Source organism: Narcine bancroftii, chromosome 1 (genome assembly GCF_036971445.1).
Source record: "Narcine bancroftii isolate sNarBan1 chromosome 1, sNarBan1.hap1, whole genome shotgun sequence".
NCBI classification, from domain to species: domain Eukaryota; kingdom Metazoa; phylum Chordata; class Chondrichthyes; order Torpediniformes; family Narcinidae; genus Narcine; species Narcine bancroftii.
This window is the reverse complement of record NC_091469.1, coordinates 288,634,552-288,656,910: the sequence shown is the minus strand read 5'-3', so window position 1 is coordinate 288,656,910 and position 22,359 is coordinate 288,634,552. Positions and strand designations below refer to the sequence as shown.

Here is a 22,359-nt window from a genome sequence, read left to right as displayed (position 1 = left end):
ATGTTTTGTGAAGGAGATCTTTGCTTAGTTGAAACTGTCTCTACGGAATAATAGAATTTTACAGCACAGATGATTTTCTGCTAATTATCCCTTCATTCACTCTTGGAAAGATCTGCCCCATTGTCTTGCATCCTATTCCATCCAAACACTACTTTAACTGCCTAATAATGTTCTGATGGAATCTAACACCTTTTTCACGCACCCTAAGAGAGAAAATGGTCCCTACATGCATGAGTCATTTCTGCCAAATAAAAATCTGGAACAATAAACATATTACAAGGTCTTCCTGGCAACTATCTGAAATGGAACCGATTGTTCACCATGCTTCGTGGGAACTAGCCATGAACTTTGCTTCCAAATGTGCCCAGTCCTAACTGACTGTGTCATACAGAGGAAATAAAAAAATAATAAAGTGCAAAAGTAAGACCTTAAATGAGTCCCTAATTGAGTTTTGTTGTTGAGGAGTCTGATGGTGAAGGCTGAATGAGGGAATTGTATGAGTTCATCATCGTTTTTGATTCTCTTGCCTCTATTTACAAAGCAAGTCTTGCCCACTCTGTCAGCTCCTCTAAGATCCTTCCTTACTGTGACTCCCACAAGCTGGTTAATGTTCCCTCATCACCTTGTTCTGCTGTGGAGCTGACAAACAAGAATAGACTGCCACTTTCTGGGGCTGAGATTTGAATTATTTAATTAACTCAAGTTCATTGCCACACGTACCAAGATGGAATGTCAGAGGTTGTTTTACAAAAAGACCAGTCAGGTATCTCATTCACAGTATAGCAAGCAAGACAAGGTACAGAAATGCAGAGTTTTCGATCAGTTGACATGGACCGAGGCAACGCGACTATTATTTAGGGATTCATTTGGATAATAGTGGGGAGAAAACTTTCCTTGAAGCTGGTGGTGCATGATCTCCTACTCAGGGATCATAATCTTTTCCAAGGCAGCGGGATGAGTAGGAAGTCGAAGGAGGGAGATGGTCTGAGCTATGCTCACCATCCTCTGCCTCAATTATTAATCAACTTTTTGCCTTGCTCTTTCTCATGACACCTGTTCCCTTCTCAATGTGACCTTAATTTATTGCTGTTCACAGTAAGGTGACCTTAAACAACAATGATTTATGGTCAGATAGTGAAAGGGGCAGGGCACAATTGGGGCAAGCTTTCTCCCACCTATATCCTGCGCCAGATCTACAGGCACATACCTGTGTTTGAAACCCGCTGACTGAAGTCTGTCATGGAGATTGAGTTGTTGTTCTGAACCCTCATGGGTGGCACCACCATGGTGCGCACAGGGGGCTTGCTGCTGTCTGCTGCCTTGGAGCTCGTGTTCTGGTTGGCTGCGTCCTGAAGGAATCGCTCGTCCAGGTAGGGACTTTCATTCTGTCCAGAGGAGTCGGTGGCTGGCGACCCGTCCACAGTGTGGCACCTGCTGTCATGATCATCCTCCGACATGCTGGAATGGGAATGGCCACAACGCAATCATTCAGACACTGCCTGAAAGCACGGTGTCACAAGCACTTTACAGGCATTCCTACTGCATGGAGATACAATGGCAATGGCAGCCAAACTGCATACTCACCAACAGCAAACTAGCAAAGGTCAGATAACCATGCTGGTGTGGAACAAAACCTAGAACAGTGCAGCGTCTCTGCTGAACATGGTCCAAATCAAATTGAAACCCTGCTGTCTGCACACAATTCACCTCCCTCCACTCCCTGCATATTCACATTATTTCTGGAAACCTAAATACAGTGAAACCCCAGTACCTGGCACCTATGGGGATTGGAAGATGCCGGATAAGTGAATTTTCTGGTTGCTTGAGTTTGCGCGTTACGTGGATTGCGAACTGGCTGCTAAATTTTAAACTTTCATTTTTTTTAACCCATTGATTTTCTGCTTTTTTTTGTGGTTGCATAAATTCTGGATAACGGGGATTTTACTGTACCATTCGTATGTCTGCTTCCACCACTACCCTTGGCAGCACCCTCTGTGTAAAAGATTTGCCCCACACATCTCCTTTAAACTACACTTCCTCCCCCTCCCACATGACATCCTCCTGCATCCAATGCTTTTACACTGCCCTATCAACACCTCTTGTGATTTTACAAACTTCTATTACGCTGAAGGTTTATTCTAAATAACTCTGTGGGATCCTTCGTGTGAAATAGAAAGGCAGGTTAGATGTCGCGTTCAAGAGAAGGAAATGCAGGCAGTGTGGGGATGCACATTGGAACTACAAATTTTGATCCCTGGAACAGCAAAACAGTCACGCTTTCATCTTGAAAGGGGGAGCAATTCCATTGGCTCTTTAGGAGTCAAGGGATGCTGTGGCAGGTCAGTGAGTATTCTACAGGAATAATTGCTCCTAATCCTGGCATGGCTGCTGGGTCACTGTTTTCCTTCTGTAACCCCGATCAAGATTTGGGCAAGGATTCTCACCCAAAGGTTAGAACAGGGCACATCCTTAGTATTCAGCACTAGTCCCATTGATGTGATCCTCAGAAGGATCGTCAATAAAGATCCATCAGTGGCAGTGTTCCTGGTAGACAATCAGGTGTAGAGGAGAGAGTCACAGCACTGAAACAGGCCCTTCACCCCATATTTGGACAACATCTCTCTAACACTTTCCTATCCATGTACCATATATGCCATTCTATAAGACGATTCTGGAAACTTAAAAATTTCACCTTAAAATCAGAGGTCATCCTATACAGCGAGTATTAAATTCTTAGTCCGACGATGAAGTCGCAACACCGCCACCCGCCAGCTCTGACGCAATCTCGTGCATACCCTGTGTTTCATGTTAAACTATATTTCATATTTATTTGTTTTAGTAAAGTTATTTTATAGGATTGTTTTCAGAGGCACAAAGACAACACAATATGCATTTTAAAAACAGAGAGATTCTTTGAAGATGGCTGCTGACATCGTCTCAGAGACAGAAGTCTGCTGTGACTACAGAGAGATGAAAAGACTTTATGATGGTTCTTGAGAAGAGAACTATGGACTGTTTACTCAAGAAGATATTTTGCTGGTTAATTACAGACAGCTCAGAGGCAGCGCCCTTGGAGAAGACAATTACTTTGATTTTAAGTTTAAGTTTGGGAAGACAAAGATTAAATTATGGTTTTTAGCATGAAAATGTTAAAAAATTTATAAAATCTTCAAAGGCTGTTATAACGACATACTGTATGAATGAGAGATTTGCAAGAAATATATTATCGAAATCAGAGACAAAGCAAATCAGTTTAGGAGGAGGTCATCCTGTATTGACAGGATTTAAAAAGCAGCCACCAAATCCTTTAAAAGAAGGAAGGCTGCCTGTGTTCTCCTTAATAAAAGGAGGAACACTAAAAGTGGTATTTTAAAAGAAATAGCCACTCTGACTGCTCTGAGGAAAGAGGGCAGCCTCGTGTGTCCATGGAAAAGGTTACTCTTCATTAAGAAAGAAATCATAGTGAAAACAGACTCTGTAACTCTTAGGCAAGATAAGAGGGAGTTTGTGAAATCACTCATATGAAGAAACATTGCTCTGAAAACAACTCTACAAAAGAAAGTTGTGAGTTTTAAAGAGGTCTGAAGACATGATGTTTCAAAATGCTTCATAATTACTTCTGAACTGCAATTTAAAAATCTTAAAAGTTCAATGTAAGATGTTTGATACTGAAATTTAAAATTGACTTTTCAGAATTATGCCTAAACTGTAATAGTTCGGGATTTGGCCACATGCACATACATTTTACATTTGCAAATATTGGGGTTTAAGTTTTGAATTTACCATTGCTGTTCCATTGTTAGTTCGTAACACCTGTTAGTTACTTGTGAAGTCTCAGCGCTCCTCTGCGGGGTCTATCCACCCTCCACCAGCTCTGTACAGGCTTTAAACGACCTGTTACAGGAGCCAACAGTGGTTTATTTTTAAATATCCAAATAAAATTTAATTCTTTAAATGATAATTTGTTATTAAAATATTGTGATTTGCTTTTAACAGCCAATGGTCAGTGCCAGATTTTTTTTTGTGGGAGGCAGGGGAAATCATCTTATACAAAGGGTATTGCTCAAAACCCACATTTTAGGTAGAAATTCCAAGATCGTCCTATGCAACGGCATATACGGTAGCTGTCGAAATGACTCTAAAGTCTGGTAATTGTTCCCTAAAAAGTGTGGCTCTCTGGAAATTCACTTTCTGACTATGAATTCGAATAATCTTGTAAACTTTCTGCATTTATCCTTTCAGGTTTTTGTCACTAACGTTGGTATTAGATATCTCTGGAACATGCTTCATCAACTTTTTGTTCCTTTAAAACTTCCAACAAATTCATCCATTGAATAGGTACCCACCTATCCTCTCCCATGGCCGGCCAATGCCCCTTCTGCAGCACCCTGCATCCAAGAAGTTCAGGGACACCCATGTTCCACCAACTCCTTTGTCGCATGAAAAGGCAACCACACAACTCAGTCTTTCTGTCCCTGCACTACATACACTGTACATTCCTTGCCCGTGAGAGATTACAGCACGCAAGCAAGACATTACTCTGGGAAGCACATGCAGAGACAGAGGGTCGATCTCACTGTGAGTATAGACCTCTGGGTGGAGTTGACAGCTTCAAGCTGAATTAGTTGTTTCCTGGTAACATGATAGGCTTTCCCTTGCCAAGCATGCCTACTTATATACAGCACTGATCCGTTTCCTGAGTAATGAACATTTTAAGCTTGCAGAGTACAGTGATACCTAGACTAATAGGATGATACCTAGACCATGAGGGTTACATTTTAAAAGGTAATGGTTCCATTATTGTCACATAATGCTACATTTAAAATGTAGCATACATGAAATTCTTTAACTTTTATCTAACATAAGACAGAGAGAGTCACCACTTTGTCCAGCGCCCCTCACAGAAATCTCATATAGACACAAAGTATTACAGAGGTTCAACCTCTGAACAGAGAGATGGAGAGGATGACCAAGTGTAGGTTCTTGGGAGTCACTATCTCGGAGGATCTTTCCTGGAACCAACACACCAATGGCATCATGAAGAAAGCCTCTACTTCCTCACGAGTTTGCGGAGGAGCTAGTGGAGTTGTTCAAGTGAACCGGTACGGACTTGAAGGGCCGACATGGCCTGTTTCCTTGCTGTAAACGGTTATATGGTTATATAGCACGGCAATACCCTCTACTGGCCACAAGCCCAAATACCCCAATCAACCTACAACCCCTGTACGTTTTGAAGGGTGGGAGGAAACCGGAGCTCCCGGAAGAAACCCACGCAGACATGGGAAGAAAGTATGAACTCCTTGCAGACAGCACCAGATTTGGACCGGTGCTGTAATAGCATTGGACTAATCATACTGCTCTTAATGAGGACAAACTTGAGCTATATTTCTTTGCAATATGATGATGAAGGGGTGCTCTGACAGAGGTTTTCAAGATATTAAGTGGAACTAATAGGATGGCTGAGATACGGAAACCTCTCCAGTGTTCATGGGCCTCGATGCATGATCAGTTGCTGATGCACATTATGGAGTTTTGTTTATTCGAAGGTTTTGAGAATCTGGGACAAATGTGTCTACAGGATGGTTACAGGTGAGTGGTATAGCAGAGCCATGGATAGCTGGCTCTTTGTAGAACAACCTTCTTCATTGGACTCGGGGAAAATGTGAGAAGCAAACAAACTTTGCAGAACTTGAACAGTAAAACTGACATCCTCAAGCAAAAAAAATCATGGAAAATAAATAGGCAAAAATTTAAAATTTGTGCGCTTCGCCGTTAATTCGCCAATCAAGCAACCGGAAAATTCACTTATCCGTCATCTACCAATCCCCATAGGTGCCAAATACCAGGGGTTTGATTACATATTCTTTCTGATATGATACGCCAGAAAACAAAAGGCTTATTGCCAAAGCATCGTCCCAAAATTTTGCATTGGAGGTTAGCAAGCAAACCTCCACAGAAGGCATTTAACCAGATGTTATGGTCAATTACCAAGAGCTGGGTCAAAAAGGCAAGCAGATGAGTGAGATAGAAAAATCCTTGTCCATTTTAGATAAGAGGAATTAAGAAGGGGCTTCAGCAGTCATTTTGCCATGAAGAAACACAAGTGTTGGATTTCAGTATAATCCTGGAATAAGACCATAAGACACAGGAGCAGAAATAGGCTATTCAGCCCATCAAGCATGCCTCACCATTCTGTCATGATCCATACTCCCACAGACCCATTGCCTGACCTTTGCCATGATGTCAAAAGTTCTTCCACTTTGGTTATGTTTAATGAAGCAATAGTTAGCATCTATTTTTTAAACTGTGTGAAAAAAAGGAAATGAAATTTAATTCAGTGGCATCACAGGGTTGTAAAGATAGCTTTTGGCATATTGTCTTCATTAATCACAGTATTAAGTATAGGAATTAGGGGATGTTATGGTCAAATTGTACAAAACATTGGTGAGGCCAAATTTTGGAGAATTGTGTGCAGTTTTAGTCACCTAACTACAGGAAAGCTATCAATAAGACTGAAAGAGGGCAGAGAAGATTTACTAGGATGTTGCCCAGACTTCAGGAACTGAGTTACAGGGAAAGGTTAAACAGATAAGGACTTTATTCTCTAGAGTGTAGAAGAATGAGAGATATTTAAAATTATGAGGGGCCTAGAGTAAATGCAGATAGGCACTGAGGGTTGGTTAGATTCAAACCAGAGGAATTAGTTAAGGGTGAAAGGGGAAAAGTTTAGGAGGAACATTAGGGGGAGAGTGGTGGGAGTGTGGAATGAGCTGTCAGTGAAGTGGTGAATGTGGGCTCAATTTTAATTTTTAAGAAAAGTTTGGACAGGTAATTAGATTGGAGGGGTATGGAGGGCTATGGTCAGGATGCAGGCCAGTGTAACTAGGTGGAATAATACTTTGGCAGAGGCTAGAATGGCTTTTTTTCTCTTCTACTTTCCCATCTGTTAGCCTGTGCTCCTCTCCCTGCCCCTTTCCTCCCTCCTCTCCTCCCCCACATTTTTATTCAGGAGCCTGCCTGCTTTTGTTTATACTTGATGAAGGGCCCAGGCCCAAAACATTGGTCATCCTTTACCTCCTATGGATGCTACGTGACCTGTTGAGTTTCTCCAGTATATTTATGCATTGCACCCAACCCCAGCGTCTACAGGCTTTCTTGTTTAACACCGTGCCATGCCGATGGTCCGTACCTGTTGGGCCTCTTGCAGGGAGATGGGCTGGAATGCGCAGAATTGGATGAACTGGTGCTCAGAGTGCTGTCAGGGCTGCTTAACGAACATACGCGGTCGATATTCAGGGTGCTCTGGCATGCTTCGCAGTCCGGGCTGCCTTTACAACTGAGGGAGACAGTCCAAAGGTGGTGGGGGGGATGAAAGGTGGGGTGGGGAGAGAAAATAAAACAATGTCACGCTTCAGGACAGGAATATAAACATAAGAAATAAGAGCAGAAGAAGGCTATTGGGCCCATCGAGCCATCAGCCATTCAACAAGATCGAGGCTGATTTGGCCGTGGACTCAGCTCCACTTACCCGCCTGTTCCCCAGAACTAGTAATTCTATCGGTGACTTAAATACATTCAATGAGGAAACCTCTACCTCTTCCCTGGCTAGAGAATTTCACAGATTCACAACTCTTCTGGGAAAACCAGGTCTTGCTTTTCTGTCTTAAATCTACTCCCCCCACAATGTGGAGGCTGTGTCCTCTTACTCCAATCTCACCTGCAAGTTTGAAAGAAATCAGGTGCTCACACATTCCCTCAAAGGGGAACGAGAACTATCTCCTCCACTCTTCCAAACTCACTTCCCTTCTGCTGCCCCACTGAACCCCTCCAATCACCACGTGTAATTACCCAACACCACTTTTGGCATTTCATCTCAGGGACATGCCAAAAAAAAAATTATGAAGGCTCTATAATGCTTCTTATCACCTCTCGTGTTCATATGCATCTGGGTGTCAAACATTAAAAAAACTCCTAGGAAATGCCGGGACCAAATAAAACACCAAAAAAATGGGATTGGGAAGTCATGGTGGAGTGTGGGGAGGTGTAGGGAGGGATTTGAAAGCTCATCTCAGTTCTAAACTGCACCTCCCCACCACCTTATTCCCCCTTCGTCTCTCCATTCCCTGTCTCCTTTTGCACAGACATGATAAATTCTACCTAGTGCCTTATCACATCCAATTAACACCTGTGGTTGGTCTGGATTCCTCCCCATTTGTTTGAATTTTGACACTTTCTGATATATCCTACTTCTGCCTTTTCTGATTTTCCTTTTGTCTCCTCGAGATGCTGAAAAGACCAGCTGGGTTCCTGCAGCAGTTCAGTGTTGACCTCTTTTTGATCAGTTCTGATCTGAAAATCTTGAGCAGGAGGAAGCTAGAGACAGAGACACGCCAGCTTTGGCAGGGAGTGCAGGCCATCACAGCCTACAAAATGAAGGCGAACACCATAGATGGCTGTGATGCTTCACTACCCGATGAGCTGAACACCTTCTATGTCCACTTTGAGAAGAAGAACCAAACAGTGCCTACTAGAATTCCTGAAAAGGCTGAGGACCCTGTGATACCTGTCTCTGAGGGCGACGTCAGAACATCATTCAAGAGAGTGATCCCTTGCAAGGCGTCAGGCCCTGATGGCGTACATGGCAGTATATTGAAAATCTGCACCAACCAACTAGCCCAAGTTTTCACGGACATTTCAACCACTCATTGTTGCAGTCAGAGGTTCCCACCAGTGTGAGCTGCCTCAACAACTATCACTTAGAAGCACTAACTTCTACTATGATGAGATGCTTCAAGAGGCTGGGCAAGACCAGAATTAACATGTACCTAAGCAAAGATCTGGACCCACTACAATTAGCCTATCATCACAATTGCTCCACAGCATATGCAGTATCGTTGGCTCTCCACTCAGCTCTGGATCACCTTGAAAACAGCAACTCATGCATATGGCTGGGGCTCTTCATTGACTACAGCTCAGCCTTCAGTACCATTATTCCCTCAGTGCTAGTCAAGAAGCTACAAGCTCTAGGCCTCTGTACCTCCCTCTGCAACTGGATCCTTAACCTTCTCACTGGAAGACCACAGTCTGTACGAATTTGAAACAATGTCTCCTCCTCACTGATCATCAACACAGGTGCACCCCAAGGATGCATGCTTATCCCACTGCTCTACTCACTCTACACCCACGACTGTGGGGCCAGGCACAATTCCAATGCCATCAACAAGTTTGCCGATGACACCACAGTTGTTGGCAGAATCAGAAACAGCAATAAGGAAGCTTACAGGAAAGAGACTGATCAGCTTGTTGAATCGTGTAATCTACAAGAGACGGTGTCTTAAAAAGGTAGCCTCTATCCTCAAAGACCCCCACCACCCAGGCCATGCCCTCTTCACACTGCTACCACTGGGGTTAAGGTACAGGAGCCTAGACAAGCACTCAGTGGCACAAGGACAGCTTCTTCCCCGCTGCCATCAGATTCCTGAACGATCAATGAACCAAAGACACGGCCTGACTTTTTGTGCACTATTATTTTAAATAGTAATGTTGTAAGATGGTTATAATATGAATGTTTACTCTTTGATGCCTGCTGGAAACACTGAATTTCATGATGTGTTCATGTCAATAAATCCTGATTCTGGAGTTAGAAATCACAGGCGGGGATGCAGAATGAAGTGAAAGCTGGTGGTTTTACTGCAATCTCAGGGCTGGTGTGCTTCATCTGGAACTGTCCGTACTGTAATCCATCAAATCTTAATGGGGGCCCTACAGCCTCCCTTGGGGGAGGGGGGGTGGGGGGGCCACAATACATTTAAGTAAAAGCCTTATTTTTCTTTTCACCTCACAAAACATTTTTTTTGTTTTTATGCAGTTATTAGAAGTACAGACGAAACCATCTAAACTTGACTGCTTCACAGGGAAGAGGGCTCATAAACTTTGAGCAGAGTCCTGGCCTTCGGGGGGCGGATAGCCAAAAAAAGTGTTGAGAATAGCTGCTTTCGACCCATTCACCCCATCAGTTGCTCCGCTGCAAAAGCTCTTCGAGGGAAGCCTATCGAATACGTTCTCCTCCTCTCTTCGAAGGGAGTTTGGTGAGGGGCTCTCTCACTGCCAAAAAAAGTGTTGAGAATAGCTGCTTTCGACCCATTCACCCCATCAGTTGCTCTGCTGCAAAAGCTCTTCGAGGGAAGCCTATCGAATAAGTTCTCCTCCTCTCTTCGAAGGGAGTTTGGTGAGGGGCTCTCTCACTGCTCCCCTTCTGCAGTCCCTGCTGCTCTCAAGCTGTTGGCTTGTACTCCTCCCCCTGACCTTTCTTCCCTTCTGCTCAGCCTTTTAATTCAGACGCCTGCGCCTGATTTTTAGTCATATTTTGAAGAAGGGCTCGGGGAGAATGGTTGCGTAATCAGTGAAACAAAGGACCCTTCAGTGTTCAAGGTGAACAAGGGATCTGTAGATGCTGCTGCAAAACTGTAGATGGAGCAATACACAAAATGCTGAAGGAATTCAGCAGGTCTGGAAGCAGGCATCGATCCACAGATGCTGCCTGACCTGCTGAGTATCGCTCACCCTTTGACGAAAACTTGGTGGTTGAGAAAGAATTAGTGGATTGGTTCTCTGTTACTGACTGTGTCAACGCCCCATTACGCCACAGCACTGCATTCGGAGCCTCACAGTGGTACCTGATCTTGACCTTTGGCAGCTGCTCAGGGAATTAAATGGTGAATGCTTCTGGCCCACCTCATGCGGGACAAATTTGACATCGTGTGTTCCTTCAAATAAAAACCAGCAGGGAAAATGTGCCCATCAGTGAAATGTACATTGGGTTTCAACAGCTTAATGAGCACAGAAATACAGACCAACAACAGATCATATTCGTTTCCTCGGGTCTGGAGAACAGCGGGGAGCATGGATTACGAGATCACCCTGGCATCATGAGGAAAATGGTGTTGGCTGTTGCCCCAGGGGACTGGCAGCATCTGCCACCTGAACCCTGCAGTTAAAATGGAGAAAGAATTCAATTGTGTGGGCAAGGGAGACCTTCAACTGCATTTTGGGACGGTCTGAAGTTGGTTATTTGAGAAACACAAAGGGCACAAACTGGTGGACTCTTTATCGAGGAAGGGTCCCCACCTGAATCATTGACTGACTATTTCCCTCCGTGGATGTTGCCTGAACTGCTAAATTTCTCCAGCTCCTCTCTGCTCTTCGAAGTCATTTATTTTATTTTACCATTTATTTGTTATTGTATCCATTGGTTATTCATGTCAGGATATTGTGCAATGAAATCAGTGAGCCACTTTCCACATACAGGGAGCTGCAGAAATATAGATCCTTCCCAGGTTCTGGGAAGTTGATAACAAAAGTAAATACACTGAAATGCTGGAGGAACACAGCAGGTCTTGCAGCGTCTATAGGAGGTGAAGATAATATTACCGATGTTTCAGGCCTGAACCTTCTTCATGCGAAGAGTGAAAAAGAGAGACAGGCATCTTTATCAAAGGCTGGAGCCAAAAAAAGGGAAAGAATGGGAGGGGGAGGAATGCAGACCAATAGACAAAAGGTGTTAATTGGATATGATAAAGGTACAAGATAGAGGAGCGGTGAGCATTGATTTTGGCTCTGTGAGACAGGAAAGGGAAGAGAGAGAAAGAGAGGGAGAGAAGAGGAAGAGACAGGGAAAGATTGGGGGGTGGAAGGAAACTGGAGAAGACAATGTTATTGTCAACAGATTGGAGGTGTCCAGATGGAATATGAGATGTCATCCCTCCAATTTTCAGATGGTCTCAGTCTGGCAGTGCATGAGACCGTGGACAAGCATGTCAGGAAGGGAATGGGGCAGGGAATAAAATGGGTGGCCACTGGGAGAAGCAAGAGAATGGGACAGGGAAATGAAATGGATCTTTTATAGAAAGTGGCTGCAAATTTCTTTTTAAGTAGGAGGAATTGAGAGCAATGAAGGGGAAAGGTACAAATGAGCTGCAATTTAACAGGCAGGTTGAAGGATTTCCACCAGCACCAACTAGGGTTTAAGAAGGTACTCACTCTCCTGGTGAATGGCTCTGGGAAGCTTCCTCATCATCCGTATCACTGCTGATGGTGATGACGCTAACGGCAGGGCTTGGTGAGTCAGCAATGATGATGGTCTGGCGTTGCTGGTTGACAATCAGGTTGCCGTCCTGATCCTGGCCCACCAGGTCCGGGTAGCAGCAGCCCCTGTCGCCCTTCCCGTTGCAGTTGACCTGCGCTGCTGGGCGCCCCCCAGCTCCGCCGGTCTTCGGGCTGTTGATGGACTTTGGAGAGAAGGGAGTCCTGTCCGGCAGGGTTCTCTGCGATGATATATTGCTCCTGTTGGGAAGCAAACAGGGAGGAAATAGGAGCAGGAGTCAGCCATCTGGGAACTTACAAGCTTCTCATTTAATCGCCTATTCACAATTTTATATATTTCTATCCATCCTCTTTCATTCCTCTAAACTCCAGCGAGTATAGTTCCATGAAACTCATTCTCTCCTCACAAGCTGATCCCCTCATCTCTGGAATCATCTGCACCGACTCCAACATCAGTATATCCTTTCTCTAGAAGAGACCAGAACTGCACACAGTACTCCAGGTGTGGACTCATCTGTACTTGTACAGTTACAGCATAACCTCTTGGCTCTTCATCCCTCTAGCAACGAAGGCCAACATCCCATTTACCTTCTCGATTACCTGCTGCAACTGTAAACCAATCTTAGGTAACTGTAAACCAATCTTGTGTGATTCATACACAAGCACTCCCCAGGTCCCTCTGCCCAACAGCGTGCTGTAATCCTTCACTATTTGAATAATTCTTTGATCTTCTATTTTTCCTTACAAAGTGGATGACCTTGCATTTACCAAGGAAGTACTCCATCTGACACTTGCCCACTGACAACCAATCTATAGCCCTTTTTTCCATTGGCATCTTGTCCCAGGAACTAATGGGGAATTAACCGGTTAAGGGTCCAGTAGAAAAGGAAAACAATCAGCATGCCGGCGTCAAATCACGCCGAGGATTGACAGCCTCTACCTCGACTCATATCCCTGGCGTCAGCTGACGTTGGCGTGCTGATTAAATCAGTGGAAAAAAGATAGACTCTCCGATCCCCGGGGATCAGTGTGTTCAGTAGAAAAGCAGTCAGTGTCCGATTAAAGGTAGCCCAGTGGAAACAGTGCATATGGACATACGGCTTCCTATCCCGGGACACTGCATGGCCAATTAACTGGGATGCAAGTGGAAAAGGGGCTTATATCTCTCTGCAGATTCTGTACATCCTCTGGGCAATTTGCTTTTCCACTCAATTTAGTGTAATCAGCAAACTTTAGCCCTTTTCCACTGGACCCTTAACTGGTTAATTCCACATTAATTCCTGGGACAAGGTGCCAGTGGAAAAGGGGCTTCAGATGCGCAATACTTAGTCCCCTCTTCCAAATTGATAATGTAAATCGAGAAAAGTTGCTGGTCCAGCTCCGACCCCTCAGATCAGCACAAGAGAAACACCCATTTACCCCAACTCTATTGGTAAGCCAATCCTTTATCAAATACATAACCCCCAACTCCATGCACCCTTATCTTTAAGATGTCTTTTAGGAGGCAACCTTATCATGAAGAGCTTTAGTTTAATCATACTTGGGGTAGATTTGGGGGCCGAAGAGTGTGTTTCATGTTCTAGATACATGTACAATATACAGAGGCAATGAAATTCTTGATTGCTGCAGCTGCACAGGAATGTAAAATACACCAACAAACAACAAATTACCACAGTCCATCACAAGAGAATAAACTGTAAAAGAATGCTAAATATTCATAGTTGCTGTAATATATTTGGTTTGGAGATTGGGATGCAGTTGAATGCAAGAACTAGGTGAGGAGTGAACCACTTCTCTACACTCAGCACTGATCCAAGTTCAAAACGAAGTGAATGAACTTTTTTCACATATACAACACGATAACAGGCTTTTCCGGCCCATGAGCTCGCACTGCCCAAATACGTCCGTGTGACCAATTAATGTACCAACCCCGCACACCTTTGGAAGGTGGGAGTTAACCGGAGCACCTGGAAGTTACCAACATAGGCACAAGGAGAACATACACACTCCTTAAAGAGCACCGGATTCAATTCCAGGTCGATGGCACTGTAATAGCTTTGCACTGACTGCTAAGCTAACCATCCTGCCCTTTGGTTCACTGCTTGCCTGCATTTTCTGGTAGAGCTGATAAACTTGCTGTCATGGATAAAACCCTCCAATATATGGGATATGCTAATCTAAATTAAGCTGCTGTAGCAGTTAGATCTTGAGATAGAGGAAGTTTTATTAGAAGCAGTGGAGTAAAACAATGGGCTTTCAGTGGGACAGTCCTACATCAAACAAGCCAACTATGCCTGGCTATTTTGTCCCTTCTAATGGAAAAAAATCAACAAACTTCCCAACGAATTCTGACATATTTTAGAAACACACATTATAGGTGAGTGCCATTTTTTAAATGCTGCAAGCTAGAAGAATTTTCTCTTTAAATCCACAGCAGACCATTCTGCCCATCTGGTCTGTGCTGGTGTTAATGCTTGCACCCTACAATGCCCAAATGCATCACTAGATCCTTCTGTTCATTTCTTCTTCAAACATTTGTGTAGCATCCTCTGCAATGCATCAGGTTTATCCATCCCCATCACTCCTTCTTCAGAGTCAGACTGTGGAAGCATACCATTGAGCCAGTGCTGACCATTAATGTTCAACTTACACCAATTCCACATCCATTTCATTTATTTTCCCCTGCATTCTTATCACCTCCCCTCCCCCGGACTCCGTTGCTCTCATCTACACACTGGATTTGCGTGGGGGAGCGGAATCTACAGCGACCAATTAATTTACCAACCCACACATCTTTTGAGATGTGGGGTTCAGGGTTCCGGAGCAGCCAGAAGAATCCCACCCAGTCAAGGGCAGAACATGCAAACTTCACAGAGACAGTACCAAAGGTCAGGATTGAATCGTCCACTGACCTCTTTTGACACTGCCTGTTCCTCTTCTTGTTGGTGGCACAAGGCCGGGTCCACATCACCTGAGTGATCCCCACGTTGATGGGCTGTGTGCCCGACAGTGCCATTTGATTGGTTAGAAGATGTTGCGGCAACGTGGAATTATAACGGCTGCCTGCGGCCCGAACCTTCCTGAGAGGGAGAGCGAAAGGAGATGACCTGGTCAGCTGGTGGAATTAAAAACTCAGTGTCTCAGAAACGAATGCCCAGTGCATTTATTCAACTTTGCTGCAATCAGTGCTCTTGCCTGGATTTAGCACCTGGGTTTAAATTTGAAATTTTAAAATTTAAATTAAATTTTAAATTTAGACATTCATCATGGTAACAGGCCTTTCTGACCCATGAGCTCATGCCATCCAATTAACGTACCCTCAGAACATTTTGAACAGTGGGAGCAAACTGGATCCCCCCAGGGAAAACCCATGCAGACAAGGGGAGAATCTACAATCTCTTGTAGATAGCACAGGAATTGAACCCAGTCCTGGCTGTTAACCGTGCCGCCCCTAAATAAGGTACTATCACCTCTGCTAATTTTAACCAATGGTTAACAAACAACTTTGATGCAAACTGCATTATAAATTGCTCCAAAGTGCTTGCAGTGATGCCACTGAACCCAAGGAAATATGAGGACAGGTGGTCAAAGAGATGGGGTTGGAGAAGGGCTAAACAGAGAGACAGGGAGGATGAGGATGGGTTTATAAAATTGGAAGGGACACAAAAAAGATGAGAATGGTCACAGTCTTTTTCCCCAGGGTACAGGAGCCCAAAACTAGAGGGCATAGCTTGAAGGTGAAAAGCTAAAGGGGACCTGCATGATCTGTTTTTCCACATGGAGGATGGCAGACTTGTAGAATGAGCTGCGAGAAGGGGATATGATTACAATACATTGCACACAGAGAGGGAAGCTTCACAGGAGTATCAACCAAATGCAAGCAAATAGGGCTCATTCAGTCAGGAATGGACAAGTTGTTTCCGTGTTGTGTAACTGCGATTCTAATTCCAGAGCTTTGGTGGTTGATGGTGCAGCCGACAAAGGTGAAGAAAATAGAAGTGTTGATGATCAAAATATGCCGGATTCTGAGGGTGGATGAGGAGGGACACAAGAGGAAGCAGATGATGGAATCAAACCGCTGGAGGAACTCAGCGGTCGAACCGTATTTGTGGGGGACAGGGGGAGTAGTTGTCTGTGCTTCAGGTTGAGATCTTGCATGAGGACTTGAGAGTGGAGAGGGGAGACAGCCAGTATAGAGAGAATAGTCACAGAGAAAGCGGTGGAATGGGGAATTTTCTGACCACACACAGGGTAGGTTCAATGGGTTGAAGACATTCCACATCCTGATGCATATATGCACTGGCTCCCACATATCCCTTCCTCGGTTTGTACATACCCCCAGTCGCACACTCTCTGTGGGCCAGCCACAGAGTCAGATGGCAGCGATGTGGTGGTAGGTGCTACTGCTGTGATTTGGTGCCAGGTGGGAAACAGGATCTGCTGGCTTCGGCTGGTCCACGCCTACAACAACAAAGAGAAGCGTTCAATCCAACACTAGCCACAGAATCTCGTGCACATATACAAACACATACATCCATGCACACACATACACACAAACATGTGGCTGCACACATGCCCATGCATGCACACACTCAATACTAACGAAGGATTTTGGTCTGAGATGCTGTCTATCGCCTTCCATGGATACTGCGTGATCTTTTGTTCCTCCAGCAATTTGTGTGGTTCTCCAGTTTTTCAGCACCTGAAGTCTCTTATTTAACGCACACGTACAACACACACAGAGTTTGACCACAGCAAACTGTTGATGGACCAGCAGATGACAGGTCAAACTAGGGGAGAAGCCAGTTCACGAAAATAACTGAACTGTGCTTTTTCCTCGGGACTTTGTAATGACAATTTTAAACAAAGGATTTTAACATGACATGCACTGGGAGCTGAGAGGAATAGAGCTTTGAGGAGGAGTTATATTAGGGTTGCTAAGAGAGAACATTGCAAAACTGCAGGCTTTGCAGGGGCTGTAAAAGGTATAAAGAGGGTGCTGATCCTTACAGGGAACAATGGATTAGAATCGTCGGTACCGGGAGTTTTTGTGGCATTGATTGATAAGTACAGTATACTAGATACTTCTGGCCATCAGCGATACAAGTTTGGTAAAGTATTGCTGGTGTAGGAAAGCTCCTTTGCCGTAAGCTTTGTAAGACTGCTATCACTACCTCATCACCTTCAACTCTCCCACCTGCATCTCTTACCTGTACTCCTGCTCCAGTCCCTTGCCTCCTCTCCTCCTTCCACCCTTTTATTCAGACAACTGCCTGCTTTCTGCTCATACTTTAATGAAGGGCTCAGGCCTGAAACATATTCACCCTTTCCTTCCTATGGAGGCTGTGTGACCTGCTGAGTTTCTCCAGCAGTTTTGCGTATTTCCTGTTTAACTAAGTTTGCTAAATTAGTATCCATGTGGCCATTATTTATTGCCCATCCCCAGTTGCCCGCATAAAGCTGGTGGTGAGCTGCCTTCCAAGACAACTGCTGCCCGTGACCACAGTCTTCTGCCTTGCAGCTCACGCTGTGGATCTGTTTTCCAGAGCTGGGGTCATCCTGAACTTGCCTTCTTACAACCATGATCTGAACGCAAAGTTCATACCTGTGCCAACATTCCAGGCCGCAGCTGCAGTGGCTGCATGGTTGGAGCTTGTGTAGCAAGGGGCACTGCATTGTCCATTCGGACAGAAAATCCTGCGGGTTTTCCTGGATTGGTTGGGATGCCTGATGGTGGAAAGACACGTGAGTGAGTCAGTCCATAACAAAGTCACGACAGCCATAATTTCTCTTGAAGACAACCTGCGGCCCTAAACCTCATTAGATTTTAGGCAGATGCATCAACAAGAGAGATCTTTAAAGAACAACACTGCATTGCTCCTCTGTAACCTGTGCTGCATTGATTCAAAGTTCAAATGTATTGTCGAGTACATACATGACATCACACAACCCTGAGATTCTTTTTCCTGCAGGCAAGGAAGAATTACCACTTATTGGTAATGCAAAACGGGTGGCATGACTGGCGTAGCGGTTAGCACTTTGCCTTAACAGTGCCAGCAATTGGGACCAGGATTTGAATCCCACTCTGTAAGAAGTTTGTACTTTCTCCCCATGTCTGCATGGGTTTTCCCCAGGGTCACTGGTCTCCTCCCATCATTTGAAATGTACTGGGGAGGTTGTAGGTTCATTTGGTGTGAATTTTGAGGCACAGACTCGTGGGTCGAAATGACCTGTTACCGAGTTGTATGTCTAAAATTTAAAATTAAAACACTGTAAGACCATAAAACAATGGAGCAGAAATTCAGCCCATCAAGTCTGCCCTCCATTTAATCATGAGTCAACCCCACTACCTGGCCCTCTCCCCATTACCTTTGATGTCCTGAAGAAAAGATGTATACAAAAGAGAGAAATGTAAACTAAATTGACTGTCCAATACAGAAAATAAATATTCAGTATTAAATAATGTGCAAAGTCCTTAAATGAGTCCCTGATTGAGTTTGTTGTTGAGGAGTCTGAAGGTGGAGGGGTAGCAGCTGTTTCTGAACCTGGTGGTAGAAGACATGTGGCATTAGTCAGGAAGGTGTGGCACCATCTACACTTCTGAAGGAAGTTGTGGAGGACAAAGCTACCAGCCCCAATCTCAACAATTGAGAGTGTCCTGTCTGGCTGCATCACTGTGTGGGATGGTAGCTGCAAAGCATCAGTCAATACCGAGGATCATTAAAATGGCCAAGAGGATTACTAGGTTCTCCCTTTTCTCTATTGACGACATTTACAGGGAGTGTTGCTTAAATAGGGCTCAAAAAATTATCAAAGACTCTTCCCTTCCAGCACGCAGTACCTTCGACCCACAACCATCAGGAAGGAGGTACAGGAGCATCAAAATCAGGACTGTCAGGCTGGGAAATAGCTTCTTCATGCAGGCTGTGAGATTGATGTATAGTATACTGTAACTGAGTAAATCATCCCAAAATATTTACAGTATATTTCAGAATACGTTGAGTCATGAAACCCCAAGAAAATCTCTCAAAAATGAGGGTTGACTTATACATTGGTTATACTCTTGAGACCTTAAATTCAGCTCAAAATCCAATCCGCGCTGATCCGGCGTATAAGTCGACCCGAGAAACTAAAAAAAACACCTGACTGCGACAGATTTTCATTGAGATTTTTATTGAAAACAACAACATAATTAGCACTCTTCAAAATCACTCTCGCCATCACCATCTGAAGCAAAGATGGCGGCGAGCACATCCATACTCTCACTGTTTAAACAGTTATCATATGGGTCCCAGTCTGTATCTGATGAGGAGGTTTCAGTTTCGTCGTCAGTGACCCACAATAAATCCTCTTCCATGCCATCAATAGCACAAGTAACACATTTTTAAAAATGAGTTTATCATAGTCTCTACTTTGATTTTGTCCCGTGCCTTGAGCACGAAGTTACACAGCTTATCAAGTGATGCAGCAGGCATTGCTCCACCTTTTGTAAACTATTTTTCTGCACTCAACATCCATGTATTCCATTCCTCGCGCATGGGATAACTGCCATGTATTATGTAGTGTTAATCTACTTTTAGTGTTCTCAGTTAAGTAGCTATGAAACGTATTCCAGACCAGCAAACTCCGTTCTTTGCAAAAAACTGCCTGCTCCATACATTGGCTAGCAAATATTTACACCATTTTCATCCATCGATCTTTTTTCATGAAAATGTACAAAAATAGCTGCTGGGAATTTCATTTTCAGTTTAATTTTACATTTAAAGATTACCATGGGTTTTAACTTTGTCCCATTGGCCATGCACGATAACACCATGGTAAACTTGGCCTGTACTTCTTGCCTATCATCTTGAAATACATGGGGGTTCCAAGCATGTTTCCGATATTTGTCAATGTGAATTTGTATTTCTGCCGGTTCTGTATAATAGACTGGTGAAAATGTACAACTTTATGATCAAGATCTTTTGGTAGATTTTTGTGCAATTTTTGGTTTTTGGTGCAACACCAGATTTTCCCTGTTCATGAAACAATTGCACCAGCCTGCTGTAGCCTCAAAATCATCACTGAGGTCTTCTGGGTGCAACTTGGCCCACTGCAATGAAAATATTCTTGCTTTATTTCAGGTGACCATGTAGCAATCTGGCCTCTGTTCACCAACCCATTCTGCAATGTGATCTTCCAACTCTAGCCAATGAGTGATTCCTTTTCTCAAAGAACATTGCCTTTTTTTTGATATTTTTCTTAAAGTCTCTTCTTTCTTCCTCCAATCTGTTACCAACTTCTCATCCACATCAAATGTTCTTGCAGCAACGCAGTTCTTGATTTTCTTGGCCATTTCTATCACTTTCAACTTAAAGCCCACTTCATATTTTCATCGCGTGCTGCATTGTGTCGCTGGACCCTCCATGATACCAATCACCTCCAGCCAACGCCCATCAGATTAATCCGCCTGATCCATGGGGGGGGGAGGGGGTCGACGTATACAACGACCCACCTCAGGCATCATGAGCTTTGGTGGGGGGGGGGGGTGGAGTGGTCAACACCGGTCAACAGGGCATCTCAGGCAGCCAGAAAATTGAGGCCGACTTATACGCCTGAAATGCCATAAAACTCTTAAAATTAGGCTGAAAAGGGTGGGGGTCGACTTATACACCGGTCAACTTTTACATAAATGAGATTATCGTGTACTGTACATAGTGTGTGTATGCACTATGGTCCAGAGAAACAATGTTTTGTCTGATTGTATATGTATAGTTGGATGGTAATAAATTCCAAGTACTAAAGATCATATGTTTGAAGTGGGAAGGTGGGGGGTGGCAGGAAGGGGGATGGGGAGGAAGTATTTGGTGCCTGGAACGAGCTGCAGATATGACAACAGCATTTAAGAGGCTTCTAGATAGATGCATGATTATTTGAAAATGCAGGGAACAGAGAGAAGTGCATCATATAAGCAGCAGAGACTTAGTATAAATTGGCATCATACCATCATGGGCCAAAGGGCCTGTTCCTATGCCCTACTGTTTTATGTTCTGAGCATCTTCAAAGAGTTGTGCAGTGACTGTGGTGTCTCTTTGAAAATATTATTCAATTTGTCCCACTTTCCTTGCCTTTCTCCCCATAGCCTCGATACCATTTCCCTTCCAAGGGCATATCTAATTTCCTTTTGAAAGTGACTGTTGAGTCTTCAGGCAATGCATTGCAGAACATTAATCATTGCATAACAAAAAATTATCCCTCCCTCTGGCTCTCTTGCTAATTATCTTCAATTTGTGTCCTCTGGTTACAAATCTTCAGCATTACCAGAAACAGTTTTGTTCCATATTATTCTACTCTTTGCAGCTTTAAAAACCTTTCATCTCCCTGGAACATTCATCACTCTGAGAAAGAAAAGCACTTCAGCTTTTCTGCAAATTTCCCTAAGCCCAGGAACCATCTGATAAATCCCCTCTGTATCTTATCCAAGTTCTCAACTTCCTAAGGTCTGATCCTCAAGAGTTGAACGCGACAAATGAGGATGTCACCAAGCACAAAGATTCTCTGAAATCCTTAGCCTTCCTCTCCTGCTGCAAGCAGAGAGCTGTGCTGATAGATTTCCAAGTCTCTCTCTGTTCTAGTACAGCATTCAAAATCAAAGAATTTAAATCATTTCTCCAACCACAGTAGATCACTTCAGTTGATGGCACTTCAAATTTCTTGCGTGTGAATCAGAGGAGACTGCATTTATGAAGTGATAAGAAAGTGAAAATGAGAACAGGATGGGAATTGTGCAGACGGTTAGCATAACGGTTAACGCGATGTTAATACAGCGCCACCATCCTGGCGCTATCTGTAAAGAGTTTGTACATTCTCCCCATGTCTGTGTGGGTTTTCTCTAAGTGCTCTGGTTTCCTCCCACCCTTCAAAACGTACAGAGTTAATTTGGGTGTAATTAGGCAGAATTGATTTAAATGGCAGGAATTAGCTTTTACTGTGCTGTAAATAAAATTTAAATTCAAAAAATGGTACAAGATGGGAAGGGGGGATGCTGTGTAAGTGGGAATGTTGTATAAGTAGGAGATGTACAACTGGGAATGTTGGAACAGTGGCTGGGAATGAAACTGTTTGGGTGGGAGAAAGGGGGATGGTACGAGGTGAGCAGTGCGGGGAGGGGAGCAGGAAACAGAGGGGACTGTGGTGGTACACCATCGGCCAACTGCAGGGGGCAACCTCTGCACCTGCAGGAGTGTAAGGGGACAAGACAACACCTGGCCGGCTGTC

At 44.1% G+C, this 22,359-nt stretch overlaps 1 protein-coding gene across 4 annotated transcripts in view; it reads right to left on the bottom strand.

The window, feature by feature from the left end:
* The window catches only part of hipk3a (homeodomain interacting protein kinase 3a), a 197,058-nt gene that overhangs the window by 8,943 nt on the left and 165,756 nt on the right, over window positions 1-22,359 (bottom strand). For all 4 annotated transcript variants that reach the window (XM_069903013.1, XM_069903011.1, XM_069903008.1 and 1 more), the window contains 6 exons: window positions 17,708-17,829; window positions 16,439-16,563; window positions 15,015-15,182; window positions 12,040-12,342; window positions 7,190-7,336; window positions 1,208-1,458 (listed from right to left, as the gene is read on the bottom strand). In XM_069903013.1, the coding sequence (XP_069759114.1) occupies window positions 1,208-1,458; window positions 7,190-7,336; window positions 12,040-12,342; window positions 15,015-15,182; window positions 16,439-16,563; window positions 17,708-17,829 (1,116 nt within the window). The remainder of the gene's footprint in view (window positions 1-1,207; window positions 1,459-7,189; window positions 7,337-12,039; window positions 12,343-15,014; window positions 15,183-16,438; window positions 16,564-17,707; window positions 17,830-22,359) is intronic.